The 19,707-nt window shown below is 42.2% G+C and overlaps 1 protein-coding gene and 1 non-coding gene across 2 annotated transcripts in view; both read left to right on the top strand.

Annotated features, from left to right (window-relative positions):
* Nucleotides 1-19,707, top strand: part of CACNA2D1 (calcium voltage-gated channel auxiliary subunit alpha2delta 1) — a 408,675-nt gene that overhangs the window by 278,560 nt on the left and 110,408 nt on the right. The window contains exons 8-10 of the mRNA XM_045288646.1: nucleotides 6,110-6,179; nucleotides 8,902-8,952; nucleotides 10,923-11,022. Coding sequence (XP_045144581.1) covers nucleotides 6,110-6,179; nucleotides 8,902-8,952; nucleotides 10,923-11,022 — 221 coding nt within the window. The remainder of the gene's footprint in view (nucleotides 1-6,109; nucleotides 6,180-8,901; nucleotides 8,953-10,922; nucleotides 11,023-19,707) is intronic.
* LOC115869324 lies at nucleotides 11,858-11,999 on the top strand. Its single transcript, XR_004046132.1, has one exon. It is a non-coding gene; the product is annotated as a U4 spliceosomal RNA (small nuclear RNA).

Here is a 19,707-nt window from a genome sequence, read left to right as displayed (position 1 = left end):
CCACAGGTTGAGAACCGCTGGGTTAAGCTGTCTGCTCTTGTAAGAGTTACAGTCCTGGAAATCCTGGATCAGGTGGCTGTGAGTTGGAATCGACTTGATGCCAGTTGATTTCCCAAGTATAGAAACTCTATAAAAACAGTAACAAACACTGTGGACATTTCTTTCTCACACACATCTGGCTAATGTGCATTCTATAGTGTGAAGGCAGTGGAGAGACACCTCAAAGTGGTCACAGTCCACAGATACCACTTGCTGCTCTGCCATTCGTTGTGACTTCCACCTTAGGGTGCACTCTTGCTCCTTGCATTCTGCCCTCAGGAACAGAGCACGAGCCCTCGCTCTTTTTTTTAATCGTTTTATTAGGGACTTATACAACTCTTATCACAATCCATACATGTATCAATTGTGTAAAGCACATTTGTACATTCATTGCCCTCATCATTCTCAAAACATTTACTCTCCACTTATTTAAGCCCTGGCATCAGCTCCTCATTTTTCCCCTCCCTCCCTGATTCCCCCTCCCTCATGAACCCTTGATAATTTATAAATTATTATTTTGTCATATCTTATACTATCTCCCATCACTCATTTTTCTGTTGTCCGTCCCCCAGGGAGGAGGTTATATGTAGATCTTTGTAATCGTTTCCCCCTTTCTACCTCACCCTCCCTCCACCCTCAAAGTATCACCACTCTCACCACTGGTCCTGAAGAGAGGATCCCTCTCCTTTTAAGGGTGCTTCCTGGATGTTCTCCAGGCACGTCCTCTTCTGTGATGTTGCCCACGGGTTAGTCTTATGGTCGGAGGGCCATGTGCCCAGAGAAGAACCAGGAGAGCAGGGCTGGGTTCCTAAATCAGCGCGTGAGAAGAGACGCCAGCACACGCACTCGGCATCCATGTTGACTGTGACAAGTCTGTGTTCTGTGTGCAAGATCTGTGGTTTCCGGCTGCCAGGAAATTTGTATTTCACAATACACATCATTAAATATCAAATGAACTAGACAGGCTATGGCAAAAAATTCCCAACAGAAATTTTGAAAAAGAAGTCATAATTCTAGGCTAATGCCATAGGAGAGATTTTTAAATTTTGGATTGCATATAAAGCCAATGAAATAGAAAATCCAAACGGAAAGCATCAAATAAAACACAGGCAAACAACAAGCACTGTCTAAGGCCTGGGAGTCCAGCAAATCCAGTGTGTTCCTTACCACAAAGGAATGGTATCAGATTACAAGTTTATGAATGGCGGGTTATGTGGACTTGATGATCAGATTTATGTTTGCAATTTAATGAATAGACAAAATGCTGCCGACATTGTGTGCCTGGAATATGATGCTCTCAGAAGTCTTTGTAGGGATTAGGAGGAGAAACATGTAGGGAAGCTTTGCATCATAGGGATCTGATGTCGAATTTATAATTAAGTAGGATTTAAAAAGAAACTCTTGAATTAAAAAGATGAAACTAAATATTCGGAGGCTTTGCAATTAGAAAAGTGCATTTGACCGTGTTAATTGGAAAAGCAAATAACTATTTGAAATGACTGGACCTAGAACCGTTCCTCGGTGCATCCTTATTCGCTTCATTCCTTCTTGAGAACGCACTGCCTTGGCGTCGATGCCTATTCGTGCCCCCCACCCCCCAGGACAGGGTGGAACTGCCCCTGCGCGTGTGAGGCTGTAACTCGACGGGAGTAGAACGCCTCGTCTGTCTCTCGTGATTTCGAACTGCTGACCGGATAGCAGCCCAACTCATAAACGCTACTCGGCTACCATTCTGATGTCATATTAAGTAGAAAATGCCTGTCACATCGGGGAATTACTGCAAATATTTTTCTACCTCATGTTTGACTGCTCAGAGTTAATAGATAAGCAATTTATTAAATCGATCATTTGATAAAATCACAGGAAGTACAATTGAAGTCTAGTAAGTTTAGTAAAAAAACATGACCACAGTTAATGTTTGACTAGGGGAAAGTATCCTCATTAATAATCAATAGTACCTTTAATGATGACGTTCAGGAATGCACTGCCTATATAAATAATGTACCATTTAAATGCCACATTGAGATTTTACAAGATATTAATTAGTAATAACAAAAGAAATTATATTGTATTTTCTCATAACATAAATATCATGGTTTAGGATAATCAAGGGGATATTATCATAGTAAATATCTCTGAAAATATTGAGACAATATTATTTAAGATATAAATCATCTAAGATTATAAACTATATTAAAATTTAATGATTCATGTTGTGTAAATTAAAGTCCCATTTCATGTTTTTAAAGAAAGGCCAAATATAAAGGTCTAAGGAAGTACATATCACAGTTAATTTCAATTAGTAATACTGAAATGAGAAAAACTAGATCAATGCAATTTATAAAGAACTGAGAAACCTAAACATTTTCAAATTCCAATGTATTATGCGGCTATTGAGTCCATGCTGACGCCTCGTGACCCCTCCCCCCTTGTGGGTTTCTGAGGCGGTAACTGTTTACAGTGGTAATGGATCTCCATGTCTTACATCACCTGTGCCGTTCTCTCAGTCTGGATCCAAACAAGAGAAATAAAACACAATATTTAAAAACTGGAAATTTTACTTTAACAAATCAATAATTATAACCAGAAATGGAGAAATGGGGCATACAGAGAAGAAGGATGAGAAGGCTAAGAACATAGAATAACATAATAATATATATGTTCATATATCATAATCACTATGCAAAGGACTAGGAAGGCAGTCCACACTACAGTCCTCACTTATTGTGGTTCCCACTCGGTGCTTCGCACCAGTTGTCTGTCTGTCAGCCGTGGTGTGGGGGTTGCTAGGATGCTGAACAGATTTCATCTGCGCTTCTGGACAGAGATGGGTGAAGAAGAAGAATGACCTGATGGTTTACTGCTACAATTCAGCCAATGAAAGCCGTGGGAATCCCCAAGGTTGGATCCACAGTTGATCATGGGACGACACCTGACCAGGAAGCATTTTATTCCCCTGTGCATAGGATTGCCCTGGATTGGAGAACAAGTCAGGGGATAGTTCTGTAGCAGCGAACAACAATTTGTTGAATGACAGAGAAGGAGCTTTGGTGTCACGTTGGTAAAACTTGCTGGAAATCGAGGCCTCAAGGTGTCCTATCGGCGCCTCTTCAATGCAAGCATTTCCCCCCCGGTAGAGAGGGGCTGACCAAGAGGTGCACTGCCAGACTAGTAATAGAAGCCACTGTGTTGCTGAAGCGGGGCTCGGGCAAGCAGCAAGCACTATAGGAGCAGAGGTCTGGGAAACTGGGACATGCATGTGCACTGCAAAAGCTGGACACCCAAAAAGCTGCACATGAGGCAAGACCCTTCTGAAGCCGACGCTAAAAGTCTGTTCTCACTCAATACCTTTCCATCTGGTGGAGACAAAATATTTAAAAGGGACAAATTCACTTTTCACAGATCAGACAAAAGAGGTGCGTTTGGAGCTGAGATGCAGTAGTCAGTATATGTCCCGCAGAACCGTGTACTGAAAGTAGCACATAGCTCACTTCCATCAGTCCATCCCGACCCCTGGAGACCCTCCAGACAGAGTTGGTTTTCGGAGGCTGTGCATCTCCGCAGGAGCAGTGCCATCGTTCCGCCTCTGGGAGGCTACTGGTTTCTAACGGCTCCTCTTGAGGTTAGCAGCAGAATACTTAACTAACTCACTACACCACGAGGGCTCTTGAAAGGAGAATGCAATTTATTTTAAAATTTAGTTATTACCAAGATGTAGACAGTCTGGTGTTGTGGAGGGGTGATTGAAAGTGAAGAGTTGATGTTTTCTAGCATTCTCATCTGATTTTAGAAGGTAGGAAGACTCCCTGGGTCTGCAAATGTGAATTGCAAGTATTAAAGAAGATTTACCATTTCAGTAGTTTTGACTATATCAGTGAATGTTGTTGCGGAACTGCTATGTTCGAACTTACTGCTGTATGTAACGATGCTTAGTCATTATAAATGAATTGATTACGTTGGACTGTCATCACTAATTTAAAAGTGAAGTGCAGCTAGCATGTTCCTAGAAGCAGGGGTGGTGAAACTTTCCGTCAGGAGAGACCAGTCCTAGCGAAGGACGTCCTGCTTGGTGGAGGATCAGCAGGAAAAGGGAACCGCAAGGAGGTGGGTGGACACAGAGGCCACAACGCAGGGACCCAACATAACAACCATTCTGCCAAGGGCAAAGCAGTGTTTTCATTGATTGTCCATGATTCAAAAACCAATCATCCAGCACCTCACAAGAGCCACTGATACGCTGAAAAACAATCACAGTCAAAGGAAGGCGTATTAATTTATATATTTCCACAAATCCTAATTGGTTAAATCGTTTCAGTTGACAAATGTCTTAGTTACTTATTGCTGGCCCAAAACAAATACACACACAAGAAAGTTGTCTTACAGAAGGCAGACTTTCTTTCTAATAATTTTGGAGGCTGAGTCCAAATTATGGTCTTAGCCATGTCAGTGCCTTTCTTGATTACCTGGCGGTCTTTGACTTGTGTTGTTGCTCACACGGTCCTGCCTCAGGTGTGTGTGTGTGTGTGTGTGTGTGTGTGTGTGTGTGTGTGTGTCTGTGCCTCTTCTTGCCTTGCAAGAACTCATAAGTGCTGAGACTTAGGATCCATGTTAATCTGGTCTCGCCTCGTTAACATCTTGAAACGACAACTGAGCACTTTCCAAATTGAATCAAACTTATGGGTACAAGCACCAGGAAACGGTTTTTAGAGGTACGATTCAAATCAAATAACTTATCGACATAAAGCCTTAGTAAATTTCTCTTTATCTTTTTTTCAATAAAAAGGCAAGTTTGACTATGATGCAAAGTTATTCAAATAATTAGTGAGAATTTCCCAAGAAGAATAAAACTAATCATGTTCAGTGATTGGAACTTCTTACACATAAAAATATCATCTAGTGTATCAGCTTTTGCTAATTTTTTCCCCATTGGGTTGTGCTTGGATGTGTTGTAAATAATTTTAATTAAAAAGAGAATAGATTTAATCACAATAAGTTAATTAATTGAATTTCAAATTTCAAATTCAATTTGTACAATTGAATTCTATTTTATCATTGCTACAAAATAAGAAATATTATGAATTTGTATTTGAATTACCTGATATACTGCAAATATAAGATAAATCATTTGTATTGAGTTTTCATAAAAATGGTTTAACTTTTTAATTATAACTTTAGTGTGGGATGGTCTTAATCAAACTGAAAACAACAAACCCAACCTAAGTCACATTGACCCAATAGGAATGCCCCTTAGAGTTTTCAAGACTATAAATCTTTATGGGTGGAAACAACTTCATTTTTTTCCAAGTGTGACTATTGACTTTTCATTTTGATTATCAGCCTAACATTTAACCCACTGAACTATCAGGGATCATCTTTATCAAATATGTGCCTATTAAGATTCAAATTTGAACTATTACATGGAACAATCCCCATCCAAGCAAAACATCACTTCTTATATACAGACCAAGACAGTGTGGTTTTATGTCAATATAAGCATTAAATGATTGAAAGCACTATTTCTATTAGTGGAAAATAAAACTTCTCCTGAAGTATTTACTAGAGATGGAAAAAAAAAATGTGTAAACACTTGCCTCTGGTAAACACTGGTAAATCAACCATGTGATCACCCCGTAAAAAACCTATGGTGTAAAATGTATTTCTGGGATAATGTGAGATAATTGATTTACACTGATTCTTTTTTGAGTGCTACGTTCTTTTCAACTTTAAGAAAGAGAACAATTGAAATTATACTTTTTACACTGCTGTTAATAAATGAAGGAGTGTTTTGGTGGCCCGGTGAGTTATTACTGGGCTGCTAATCACTAGGTCTGCGGTTCAAAACCAGCAGTCAGGTTCATGAAGCTTTCTGCCCAGGTAAAATTTACAGCCTTGGAAACTTAAATGGACAGTTCTACTCTTTCCTATAGAGTCTTGATTTGGGATTTGGTTGGATAGATAAATGAAATTATGTATCTATGATGTTTATAATTTTATCGGCATTACATTATCTTTGTAGAACACATCTGTTATTTTGACTAATCTCTCTCTCTCCCTCACTCCCTCCCTCTAGCTTCCCCATGGGTTGATAACAGTAGGACTTCGAATAAGATTGACCTTTATGATGTACGCAGAAGACCATGGTAAGTACTTTGGGGGATGAAACAGATGAAAGATTTGTTTTTAAGTTAGAGTGAATCTATTTTATTATTAGAATGAATATTGCCAACTTAAAGAACTCTGGTGTTTGTTATATTGAAAAATAAATATTTACTTAAAGGAGAATATAGTTGCAGTCAAAGGGAGAATGATAACATTGTATTTGAAATGATTTACCCAAATCATTTCAAATGTGCTATTTTAAGTGTTATATCCAATGTCAGCTCTAAGTCTTTTTAGCTGCCGGGGATTGCTACTGAAAGACTCCGGGTTTGCTTGCAGGAGTGCTCTAACCGAACCACTAGACACAGTTGGAAGTAGTTTGCCTCTGGCAGTGAACTAATGAGAACTGGCCCCTAGGTAAGAGTCGTACAGTTTAGGTTTTATCTTTCCCCAAAGAAACATCATTTGTTCCACACTACTAAAGCAATACTTTTCATAGCATGACACTCAAAAAAATGGGAAGCTCATAATTGCAGTCACTGTGAAACAACTATGAAAACCTGTATTTAATGAGAGCTTTAAAACCTCATATGTGATATGGATGCATCTTTTTTCCTAGTGTGTTCATATTATACACAAGTACTATTTTGAAACCTACCTTTCATGAAAATACCTTTTAGTGTATTTGAGTAAGAAGAGGCACCCTTAATCAGCAACATTTAAAAAGAATAAATATGTGTTTAACTTATTTAAGAAACCCCCTATTATTGGGCTTTTAGGTTATTTCTGACTTTTTCCTAAGTTTGTACAAATTGTGAGAAGCACAAAGCTGATTTTAAAAGCATGTACCTGGCTTTTTGAGTGTCCTGTTAAACATCCCAAGAGGAGTACACTGCTGCTCACTAAAAGGCAGCCAGTGGTTCAAATTCCCCACATTCTCCGGGAGAGAGAGATGTGGCAGTCAGTCATCTTCTGGATAGATTTTCTCTGACCGCTCATGTCACAATGAGTTAGAATTGACTTGACAGCAGTGAGAGATTTTGTCTTTGTTTTTGGATAAATATCCCAGCTGTAATTGCCATGCTGCAACAGGCATAGGAACAATTGTGAGGATGGCACGGCCGGGCATGGCTTTATTCTGCTGTGCACAGGGTTGCAACCAACTCCATCGCACCTAGCAACAGTCTAGTTGACAGGAAGGTCTACTCGATGTAATGGCTAGTTTTCACCAGCTTCCTGAAGTGGAGCCGGCGGTCATTGAGCAAAGGCCACAGCATTATATGGTTTGAGTTCAGGAAGTCGTTGTTCTGAGGACAACTTAGAAGCTGAGTATCAAGTAGAAGAATCCCACTGCCATCAGGTCAATTCTGACTCGAGTGACCCTCTGTAGGGCTTCAAAGACTATGTACACCGTTACAGGCGCAGAAATCCTCATCTCTCTTTGGCAATAGCAGCTGGTCGGTTTGAACTGATGACCTGGTGGTTAGCAGCCCCACACCTAACCCGTTGTGCCATGGGGGTACTGACACCCGCCTTCTAATCTTCTCATTGAGAAGCATGGCAGCACCAGTGTTTACAAGGCTAGATGCAAACGAGATTGCCTTCCAGGGGACAATCTCTGAGGCCTTACTGCTTTGCCTTCCTTTAGTGCAATTGAGAGAAACAAATTTGGAGGTAAGATATCAACAGTACATCTTCCTTGGATGATACTAATTGTGCTGGATATTGTCTGAAAACAAAGTGACACGTGCTTCAAAATCTCTGCAGCATCTGGAGCAATGGAAGAAAGAGACCTCCAATTGACCCGAGACCAGAATTTAGGTGCACCCCTTCCTTTGGGACGGCAGCCTCTGTTGATCGCTGTGTCCCGCTACAGGAGCTCTGGGTCTCGCACCGGCAGTCTCAGTTTGTCTGTCTCCAGAATCATCTGCATATGCTCTCGCAGAATCCCTTCAGAACACAGAGATCCTGATCCTCTAGGGTTGGAGGTGACCTGGAGGAGCAGCATTCTGAACTGCCTCTTGGCCAGTTCTGACAGGACGACCTTTGAGAGCTGTGCATAGCATCGCATAGAGCTCTATGTGAAAACACCTCGTGATCCACTATATCTAGTTACTGTGTTTGATACAAGTTCATGGCCACTTATCTATGATTATTATTTTGTTCTAAAAAACTGACATCATGTGTTATTCATTAGAGCAACATTCAATGACATCAACAAATTGGAGTTTGGGGTAATTTTTCTTTTTTCTCAAATAAAATGTCTTCCACAAGTTTTTCTTTCTGCTAGAATTAAAATGCATGCTTAAACATTAAAAAAATGAAAAAAATCTATTTTAAATATTAGACTCTGGACATCTCTACATCTAGTAAATGCAGTGGGTTGTTTTTTCTTCAAGTTGCTACAGAATGTGAATGAAAGAGCAGTGTCTGTGGCAGCGGTTCTCAAGCTGTGGGTCACGATCCCTTTGGGTGTCAATGGCCCTTTCACAGGGGCCGCCCGATTGATAATAGTACCAAAATTAAAATTACGAAGTAGCAGCAAAAATAATGTTACGGTTGGGGGTCACCACACCATAAGGAACTGTATTAAAGGGCCACAGCATTGGGAAGGTCGAGAACCACTATTCTATGGAGACAAAATTGGAAGCACGTCTTTACTAAGAAATGGTCTTATATTAGAGATCAGGAAGAGATTCACTCAGTTTCTCTATGCGATGATTTACTAGGGGAAAAAAAATGTTTAAATGGTGTTTGTTTCAGGTACATTCAAGGAGCTGCATCTCCGAAAGACATGCTTATTCTGGTTGATGTGTAAGTATTACATGTCACAACTTTATTTAAAGTCTAAAAGATGAGGGAAAGAGGATTTATAATTGCTGTAATATGTCGAGATTGAGAAATATATGATTGGTTAGTGAAACATTTTTTAAAAAACAAGGAGTACTAAGGTAACTTAAATATTCAAACAAATGAGTTATTGAGATGCAAGCAAAACAATCTCACTGAAAATGAAAATAACATTGAATTTCAAATTAAGGCATGGTTCTCATGCTGAGTTTTTTGAATAGTTACTATTGCTTTCCATTTTGAATAATTCTAAAGTACCACAAAATAAGAATAAGAAAAAGCAAAAACAAAATCAGGTAGATGCACATAATTGGCACTTAGAAAAAGGAACAAATTCATTGCCCTTGAGTTGATTCCAACTCACAGTGGCTCTGTGTAGAGTTTTACAGGTTGCAAGTCATTCTGGAAGCCGACAGCCTCAACTTGCTCCCAAACAGCACCCAGTGGGTTTGTACCATTGACTTTGTGTTTCACAGTACAACACTTTACCCACAGTGCTACCAGGACTATGATTGGCACTTCGTTATTAATTCAATCTAGTTTTAGAAATTTGGTCAAACAAAAAAAGTAAACGTTACTGTTCATAAACGGAATTATTTTCCCAAAAGCAATTAATTAATTAAGGGTTTAGGAAAGAGGGTTAAGGGACTATTTGGGGAGCATCATATTATAAGGGAGGTGAAGAAGGGAAATTGGATGGTTATGAAGGTTGAATGACTGATGTCTACTTCAGTTAGGACCAAGAACAGAAAGATGAAAGGCAAATAGGTTTAGCAGGAAACGAAGTTGATGTTTTTGACATTTGAACCTGTAGTTGTTCCGCAGACAGCTAGAAGTCGAAGACTGACAAAATGTCCAGAGCTGGCAATGCAGGTGTGGGTTTTATCTGTAGCGTTGAGGATTGGAACCCTGGACATAAGAAAGGTTATCAAGGATCACAAAATATAGAGTGACCAAAAGGATGAAGACTGGACCCTACAGATGACCTCCTTTGGTGTATTGAGAAGAGAGAGACTTTCAGCTATCAAGTTGATGCCAACTCATATGGACCCTGTAGTTTCTGAGACTGTAACTCTGTACAGACCTAGAAAGTCCCACGTTTGTCCCACGGTGTCTGGTGGTTGCAAACTGCGGAGCTTTCTGATCATAGCCTGAGGGGTAACCACTACACCACCAGTAATCCATTGTTTTCCATAGTTATCACAATTTTTATGTTACTTTCTAAATATTGCTTTAATCCAGTTGAAAAGGGGCTTCCTGGGGTTGAGATTATGTCTAATAATCTAATAACCTCTGTAGACCTCACCGTTCAGTAGCAGAGCTGTTGCTCAGTACCGATTTCCTGAATGAGTGGATTGGCTGCGTGCATTCCTATTTTCAAGGGTGCCTGGTGGGGGTGTAGAATAAGCATTGCTGGGAATGTCTGAGGGTTGAGACTTGAAGCAGAGCAGGTAGGGTCTGCTCTCTGGGCATTGGTCAGACAATTTAATAGACTTTGTAACCTGTCTTGATGAACAGCTCAACCCTGAAAATGTCTCACTGGCGTTGCAGCTTGTTCACTTCCTTAATAAACCCTTTAATCAGAGAGAAAGATGAGTCTGTCTGTTCCCATTGGACTTGCGATCTCAGAAACCCTGCATCTGATTGCTATGCTGGGGGTTAGGGATCCACATTTTCTTAAAATGGTCATGTGAAATATAATGTTGAACATTTTAGCTAAGAATACTAATAGTAGTAGGAATAAAAGGAAAACTTTCTCATGATTTCGATGTTACCAAAATATCTGGGTTTTTCTAATATGGTTTTTAAATACCAAATTATGTGGATATCATATAAATTATCTGGAGCCAGTGCACAAGTTACCTTTCCTTCTGGTGGGTGGTGTCGTGCATCTGATCTGTGGTAAACTACGTGGCCCGGTTATCTCTTTGCAGGAGTGGCAGTGTCAGCGGCCTGACTCTGAAACTGATCCGCACCTCCGTCTCAGAGATGCTGGAGACCCTGTCGGACGATGATTTCGTGAACGTGGCTTCCGTGAGTACGAGACGGCTGCATTGGCCTGCAATAAATCAGAAAGTTCTCGTCTCCTGCTTTCAATACTTGGTAGCTGTCTATTACTCACCGGCTCAGATATTTACATATTGGGCTGCTACTTACAAGGTTACCAGTTCAAACCCACCAGCTGTTCCGCAGGGGAAAGACAAGGTGTGCACCCCTGAAAGAGCTGGAAACCCCCTGGGGCGTCCTTCCCTTTCCTACAGGGCTGCCGAGTCGGAATTGACAAGCAGTGTCAGTGAGCGTTTGACGGTGTGGACTATGTTGAGGAGCGCTTCTGTCTCCCTTACTGACTCCTGTGCACTTCCACATCAGGCTCTTAACTGAATTCCACAGGATGTAGCGCTGGGTGGAGTAATGAAAGTCATGAATAAGAAAGAAGAGCTTTCCTCACAATCTCCATGCATTTAGGGAAGCTTAAACAGGTAGCAGGAGACCTGCCACTCATCGATACTATTATACTCTAAATGAAAAGCAATTTGGTAGGATGATAGTACATAGTACATATATGACATTAAAGTATATTATACTTAGTGACACAAGAAACAATAGACACTGTGATGTTCTCTTTACTAAAGTTTTATTTCTCAAGAACCTTCTTAGACTTTCTATCTGTAGCTAGTAAGCATTGATCACTGAAGTAAATAAATCACGAAAAATGAAATTTAGTTAAAAAAAACTGTAGGCAATTTTGTGATGACAGTAGGCTACAACTCTAGACAAAAATTGAATATATTTTTGGCTCCAGTAGAACACTATAATAACATTGGGGCTCAAAGCAAAGCATAGATTGCATCTTTAAAAACAACATCCTAGCTTTGAGCAGTGGCAATATCATAGGCAATGAGGTGTACCCGAGGCGCAATTATTGCTAATTAAAAAAACAACAACAACAAAAAAAACATCCTAAAGCAAGGCTGTTGCACTGATTTAGGTTCTAGTATTCATTACGATGGCTACACAGAACTCACAGACAAAAGTCATGAATAAAGGGTTTATAAAGAAAGTTAACAAGCCTTAATGTCAGTGAGAAATATTCAGGATTGAGTTGTTTAGCAAGACGAGTGGGTGAAGGGAGACGTCGGACAGGGCAAGATATGACAAAATAATAATTTATAAATTATCAAGGGTTCATGAGGGAGGGGAAGCAGGGAGGGCGGGGAATAAATGAGGAGCTCATGCCAGGGGCTTAAGTGGAGAGCAAATGTTTTGAGAATGATGAGGGCGATGAATGTAGAAATGTGCTTTGCACAATTGATGTATGTATAGATTGTGATGAGTTGTATGAGCCCTTAATAAAACGATTAAAAAAATAAAATAAACGCACTTAAATCGTACATTAAACAAGACAAGTTATAAAGTCTGTACCTGCCCAGAGAGCACAGCACTCTGCTACAAGCCTCAACCCTCACACATTCCGTTTAAGCGCAGGGGGACACAGAGCCAACTCCGTCAATTCAGTGCCTGGAGGCATCCCGCTCTGAAAGCCAGCCTCCTGCACAAGCACTTCACTTGCTCCGTGGGTTTTGAAAGTCCATCTCTGCTCCCTGCTCTGGCTTCTGGGTCTGCTGCTGCTCCACTGATGTACCTGTCAGCTGGATCCAGGAGGTTCACTGGTCAGGAATCTCAGGTAGAGAGGACTAGCTCCACTCCTGGCACTGCCAACTATGAGATCCTTCCTCCTGCCTGTCTGAGGGCCCCTTTAATACATAGCAGGATGGCACTCCAGGAAAAAGGTTTTGCAATTACTCACAGGGGAATCCTAACAGAATCTTCTCCTAATCCAGGCAGGGAAAGGTCAGGCTGTGATCTGCAAGGTCAGCATTTCAAAACCACCAGCCGCTTGCTGGGAGAAAGGCGATACTTTCTACTCCCGTAACAGCTACAATATAAGGAGCACACAGGGGCATTCTAACCTGCTCTCTAGGGTCACTATGAGATGGCACTGACTCGATGGCCACAAGATTTTTTGTTCCGTTTAGTTTTTTTTCCCCTCTCTCTACAAAGCTAGAAATCTAAGCATGCTTTAATGTAACTTTAAGCTTTTGCAGCTGCCAGGATTCATAGTAATAAGCCTCTGAGGAACCCTAGAAGTACCTCTGCAGTTCTGTCCCCACAAAGCCCCGGTGCTTGTGCCTTCGTCCTTATCTCTAAACTCACACTCGTCATATCAAGAGTCAGATGCCATCTACTCAACACACTTCCAAAGCTTTTCAGAACTGTCAGGGAGGGGCTGGGGGGGCGGCTCTCATGTTTAGGTTTATATTTCAAAGTGTCTTATTTTTTCAAGAGTAGTAGTTTTATGCTTAAATCCTATAGAAGACGTCAGCACTAAGGCTTCATCCTTTCCCTGTATTTCTACTCTCCAGAGCTGTGCTTTGTTGCACAACGGAAGCCTGCTGTTACGGGAAGCTTAGAGGAGTTGTACAGCTGTTTCCCCACTAATCCAGTTATGTGCTTTGGTAGAAGTAAATGGTAGCTGCTAGGAGCAGCCATTCAGTCACAGTCTGTTTCGATTGACAGGGCAAAATCCAAATGCTGACAGAGGGCGTGGGGTGTGTTTATGGTTGTGACAGAACTGGGAGGGTTAGTAGTGAAGGACTGCAAGCCCATGGGAGAGGGAAGGAAAAAGCAAGCCTGTGGCTGGCTGTATTTTAGAAGGTAAAAACTAAAGAAGATGCCCAGTACTTCAATAAAACCCAGTTTTCCTTCCTTGAGAATTAGGGGCATAGATTATGGTCATATTAAAGATCTTTGGATCCATTTTCTTCTGGCAAACTTTTGTCCTTCCTGGTCATGATAAAATTCTGTCTTTGTTAACTCACAAGAACAAAAAAATCAATCAAAACGTAATTTCATCTAGTATCATTGCTGTTGATTGGAGGAGAGGACTTGATTTTGAAAGCAGTCTTCAACTTTTGCTCCAATGGCAGTCATTCTACCACAGCTCTAGAAGTGACAGCCAGTCAGTGCAAGCTTAAACCAAGCAGCGAGGGGACAGAGCCCAGAGGCGCTGGGAAGCTGAGCCCTTCTCCAGCTGCAGCCTGCCCTCGCAGGGCAACCTCTCAATGGCTACAGAATCCTCGGGGCATCCAGCTCTCTAAGTTTGTGATCATGTGTCTATGCGTTGTTGTTTAAGTTTGTTTAGAATATGATATTTTTTTAATCAGCAAAATTTTTATTTTTTAAGAGATGATCATGTTTATCAGCCATCAGAGAGATGCAAATCAAAACTACAATGGGAGACCTTCTCTCAGCCCTATAAAAATGACACTTACCAGAACAACAACAAAAGCCATGAACAACAAATGCTGGCAAAGTTGTCCCGGAGATTAGAGCTCTTATAATTCGTTATCCAAACCAAAGTCAGGGCCGCCGAGTAGATGCTGACGCAGGGTGGCCTTGGGAGGACAGGGTAGAACTGCTGCTGTGGGTTTCCGAGGAGCCCGTGACTGTTTATGGGAATAGAAAGCCTGTCTTTCTCCCATATATGCTGTTGAAAAACCATGTAACAAACTATGGAAAATTGTATGTCATTTTCCTCAAAAGTCTAGAAATACTGTATGGTCTAGCAATCCCACTTCTAGGTGTATATCCTAGAGAAATAAGAGCCATGGCATAAACAAATGTATGCATATCCATGTTCATTGCAGCATATTCACAATAGCAAAGATACGGAAATCACCCTCATTATTATTTACATGAAAAGTAAACTTATTTTGGTACTCATCATAAATGTGTATCTAATACTGAGTGGAGCCAGGATTTAAATTTGGCAAAACTGATTCCTTAACACTTAACGGCCATGGCTTTTGGTTTTTAGCCATCTTACTCATCAAAAACACGGTTACGTTTGGGGAATAGCTACCAAATTCCACTATGTCTAAATCCTAGGAATTGTATTCCACAAACAAAAACAAACAAACAAAATACACATACTTGTGCATTAAAAGACATAAATTATTTATAGTAGCCTAAAGCTAGAAACAGCAAGCCAGAATGAACAGGGGAAAAATGGCATAGACATATGAAAATGAACAAGCCACTGCTCTGCATATGAATGTGGTTAAAAGCATACCTACCGTTAAGAGTGAAAACTAGACTGAAAGCAAACCTACTATGTGAGTTCAGCTCCCGTAAAGTTCAGAAACAGGCAAATCTAGCATTAGTGATCAGTGATCAAAATGATATTCTAAAGATTGTAAAATGCTTTTCCCCCATAGAATAGCCATCCCTCCCACCACGGCCATCAAGTCAGCGTACATTGACGTAGGGTCATCGTGAGTCTGTGGGGCGGAAGAGCACTAGCTGCCCCCTTTGGATTGCGGAGGCTTTGTGGGGGCAGGTGACCACATTTTTTCCTGAGCAGGGACTGGCGGATGAGAACTGCTCACCTCGTGCTTAGCAGCTCATTGCATAACCCACTGCACTACCGGGGCTACTGAATACAGATCTGGGAAGCAATATTTGTTGCACTATAGGGATACCTGATGACGCAGTCAGGTAAGCTTCTAACGGTAAGGTCAGTGGGTCAAACTCTCTAGCCGCTCCGGGGAAAAAGATGAGGCTGTCTTGTCCCCAGAAAGACTTACAAAACCTCCGTAGTCTTATGCAGGGTCCTGATGAGTCTGAATCTGTTCAAAGGCTGTGGGTTTGGTTCTATCGTGTAAAGACCAACATGGTGCGAACATTGTACCTGCATTGACGACATGCTTAAGTCTTACATCTTGTGACTGACTCACTTCCCACTCCTCTTGGGCAGTGCCGTGCACACATGGTGCTGGCTGAATTGCTCCGGCATGACTCTCATCCATTGGCAGCGCCAGCTAGCGATGTGCCTGCAGAGGAGTATCCCGCGCTTCCAAAGCAAAACTGTCTTCCTCTGCGAGGGACAGAATCATGTCCATCTTTCCAGAAATCTTCTGGAGCCCCATCTGGAATAAGACAAAGGGCTTACATAGCGTGTCGCTATGATTATTGTTTTTCTTACTCTAGTGGTTATTTTTACCACTGTCCAACAATTTTCTCTGAACTCTTAGGAAACAAATCTTTGTGGATTGGTGATGTTTCTTCATGCCTAAGCATTACCAGCGCATTTGCTGAGATTTGTTTGCATTCCGGGGCAGTAAAGATAGATGGATTTTCTTCCCTAGAAAAGATTTACATCACAAGGTGCCTATGAGATTAGGCTCCCTGTGGCGGGGGAGCAGATTGAGTGTGAGCAGGTGCTATAGTAGATCAGAGGCTTCTCTCTCTCTGGGTTCCTAACTGACAATGCACAGTATTGTCTGTTCAGGAAACATTGCATTTTCCTTGAATGGTCCAGTCGGAACTGGGGAAAGGGAATTGTGTTAGGCTGGATTGCCTAGAGCAGGCGGCCTCAAACTATGGCCCGTGGGCCACATGTGGCCCACCAAGAACATTTATCCAGCCCGCCAGGTGTTTTTGCCCCATTTGGTTTTTTACTTCAAAATAAGATATGTATAGTGTCCATAGGAATTTGTTTATAGTTTTTTTTAAACTATAGTCCAGCCCTCCAATGTGTCTGAGGGACAGTGAACTGGCCCCTATTTTAAAAGTTTGAGGTCCCCTTGCCTAGAGAAACAAATCCAGTGACATAAATATATGTGTAAGAATTATATCAAGAAGTAATTCTATACAGGAAAACATCCCAGCCCAGTACAACTCAAGTTCCTAAGCCTGATGCTAGTCCATAAGGCTTTCTTCAGACTCATGGAGTCACAAGCAATGATGTAGAACACAGGAAGATCACAGGCCAGTGGGGGCAAAGTCATGTGTTTCCAATGGCAGCAGAAGCATCATCACAGGGTTCTCAGCAACCAGGATCCGTCAGCAGGAAAGTGAAGGTAGAGGGGGAGGGAGAGGTTCCCAGGATCCTCCTCTGAGAAGGCCACGCCCACAAGGAGGTACCTTCAGCCTGTGACCTGATGGACAGACTAGACTCCACCCCTACACTTTTGCATATCAAATTGACATGAAACTATGTAAGTACCACAGGAACAGAGCTAACAGAAATATTCCTTGGCTACACTCAGTGCTGTGAATAAACTGCCTTTTGCTTAAACCCAGAAGCTTTGTGTTTTTCCACCAATACCCACGAAACTGTCATTAGAAACTGTCATTTTTCCGCCCGTACCCACAAAACTGTCATTAGACACTTTACAAGTGGCTCATCTCGGAGCCACGCTTGCTTAGGTGTTGGATCTCCTTGTTCACACAGTTATTCGCTTAGCTGATTTCCTCTTCGGCTTTCAATTTCCATTCCCCTCCTAGAGTATATCTGATATATTCCTTCCGAGGAGCACGGTTTCCAAAAACTAAGGGCTTTCTTAGTCAGCATACAATGATGAGCAGTGGCCCAAGTTATGGCACCATTGAAACTTGCTAGCAATTTCCACAGTCCAAAACTTGATTTTTTTTTTTTTGCCAGAGCTCTGTAAAATAACATCTATACATGGCCATGGCAATAGAGTGTGGCCACAAGCAAATTCTAGAAGAACAATTTCATTTACGTTTTCCAAAATAAATTCATCATCTAGATTTTAGGGAAACTTCGTATTCATCCATATTTCCTGTGTGTGTCCACAAAGCTGGAAAGCGTATGGAATGCTCCTGCTGTGAGGTCGTGAGGCAGCCACTGGACCATCACCTTACCACTGGTACAAGTGCCAGACTCTGCAGCTAGTAGGTTTCGGGAGTGGTTTCTTTGCACTTCCAAGTACTGCACTGAGTCCATGCTGACTCCGAGAGACCCCTGTGGGTTCAGAGACTGCAACTATCCATGGGAATCAAAAGCCCAGTCCTTCCCCAGTGGAGCTGCGGGTGGTTTCGAACTGAACACTATGCAGATTGCAGCCCAATGCACAACCACTACACCGCCAGCGCTCCTCTCAGGCTGCTGCTAACCGGAGAGTTTGTTTCATTACGGAATAATGAAAATGTTGTTGTCCTTGGCTATCCATCTCACTCAAGTAATAGAAACCCATTCAAGGATTGTTGGGGGAGGGGCAGGGAGCCTTATGTCTCTTGGGCCATCCCCATGATGTGCTGCAGATTGGACTTTCATGACCCAGAGCTGCGCTTTAGAAATAGATGATCAGATACTTCTCTCTGGTCCTTTTTAGCTTTCTTACTCTGAGGGCTGTGCTGAAACTTCTTCAGCACTCAAAGAAAGAGACTCCTCCAGTGACCATCCCGACAGTTGGGTTGGTTGGGTTATTCGATGCCGAAGGGATGAGCTGATGTGTGGACTCACACCTAATTCACAGTGAAAAGTCTGAAAAAGCAATCAAATGGCAGCACCGGAGCCCGAAGTGAACTCACTGGCACTGCGTCCGTTTTGACCCATCGTGACCCTGTGGAACCGAGTAGAAATGCTCCTGAGTAGGTTTCCTGAGACAAGGGAGTAGAAAGCTTTCTTTGTCTTTCCCCCGTGGAGCCATTGGTACTTTCAAACTACTAACCTTGAGCTTAGCAGCCAAGCCAGTAACCACTGCCCCCCTAGGCCCCCTCACATTGTACAAATCTGCTTCCCAAAGCCTCTTTAAAGTCTTACAAAGTGAAAATGTCTATTTAAGGACTGAAGCGCACCAGACCCAAGCCATAGTAGCTCTAGTGGTGCCACCAGGTAAATGCTGGCTTGCTAACCACCAGGTGGTGGTGGTTTGGTGCCCTCAAGGTGGTTCCGATCCCTATCTACCTTCTGCACAACCCAAGGAATCGCTGCCAGGGCCTGTGAATCTTACAGCCGCCGCTCTGCCCGAGAGAGGCCTTTGCTGCAGCCACTGGGTCCGTCCAGCGACCTGAGGGCCTTCCTCCTTTGCTGCCCTTCCCCAGGGATCAGCGATCCGTGTCTCCTGACAACGTGTCCAAAGTATGTAAGACAAAGTCTCGCCTTCTCCCTGTAAGTAGCACTCTGGCGGTATTTCTGCAGGACAGACCAGTTTATCCCTTTGGCAGTCCCTGGTCCTTTCACGGTTCTTCCCCAGCACCACAAGTCAAATGCAGCCACTCTTCGTAAGTCTTCTTTATTCCGCATCCAACTTTCACACGCAGATGAGGCCGTGGGAAAATACCAAGGCTTGGATCAAGCGCACCTTCATCTTGAAAATGGCACTTGCCTTTCCACGCTTTAATGAGGTTTAGTGCCGCAGATGTACACACTGCAACCCATCTTGATCTCTTCACGGCTGCTCTGTGAGCATTGATTGTGGATCCAAGCAAGACACCCCCTTGGCAACTTCAACCTTTTTTCCGTTCCTCATGATGTTATTTGTTGGTGCAGTGGTGAAGAGCTTGGTCTTGCTGAATTGTAATCCCTACTGAAGGCTGCAACCCTGGGTCTTCATCCGCAAGTGCTTCAAGTCCTCTTCACGTTCAGCCAGCAAGGTGTGCCCTCTGCGTATCTCAGGTTGTTAATACGCCTCCTCCTCCGATTATGATGCCGCACGCTTCTTATCTTTCAGCTGCTCCGAAGTTGTGCTCACCGTATCATTTGAATACAGATGGGGAGAGGACATAACCCCGTCACACACCTCTCCTGATTTAAAATATGCCAGATTCCCTTGTTCTTTTTTTTAATCTTACGGTTTTATTAGCACTTTATCAACATTTCATGCAATTCAGTCATATCAAAAACAGTTG

Source organism: Echinops telfairi, unplaced genomic scaffold (genome assembly GCF_000313985.2).
Source record: "Echinops telfairi isolate 266 unplaced genomic scaffold, ASM31398v2 ScPeMD7_23;HRSCAF=83, whole genome shotgun sequence".
NCBI lineage: Eukaryota > Metazoa > Chordata > Mammalia > Afrosoricida > Tenrecidae > Echinops > Echinops telfairi.
Note: the sequence above shows the minus strand (reverse complement) of the source record. Positions and strands in the feature narration are given on the sequence as shown.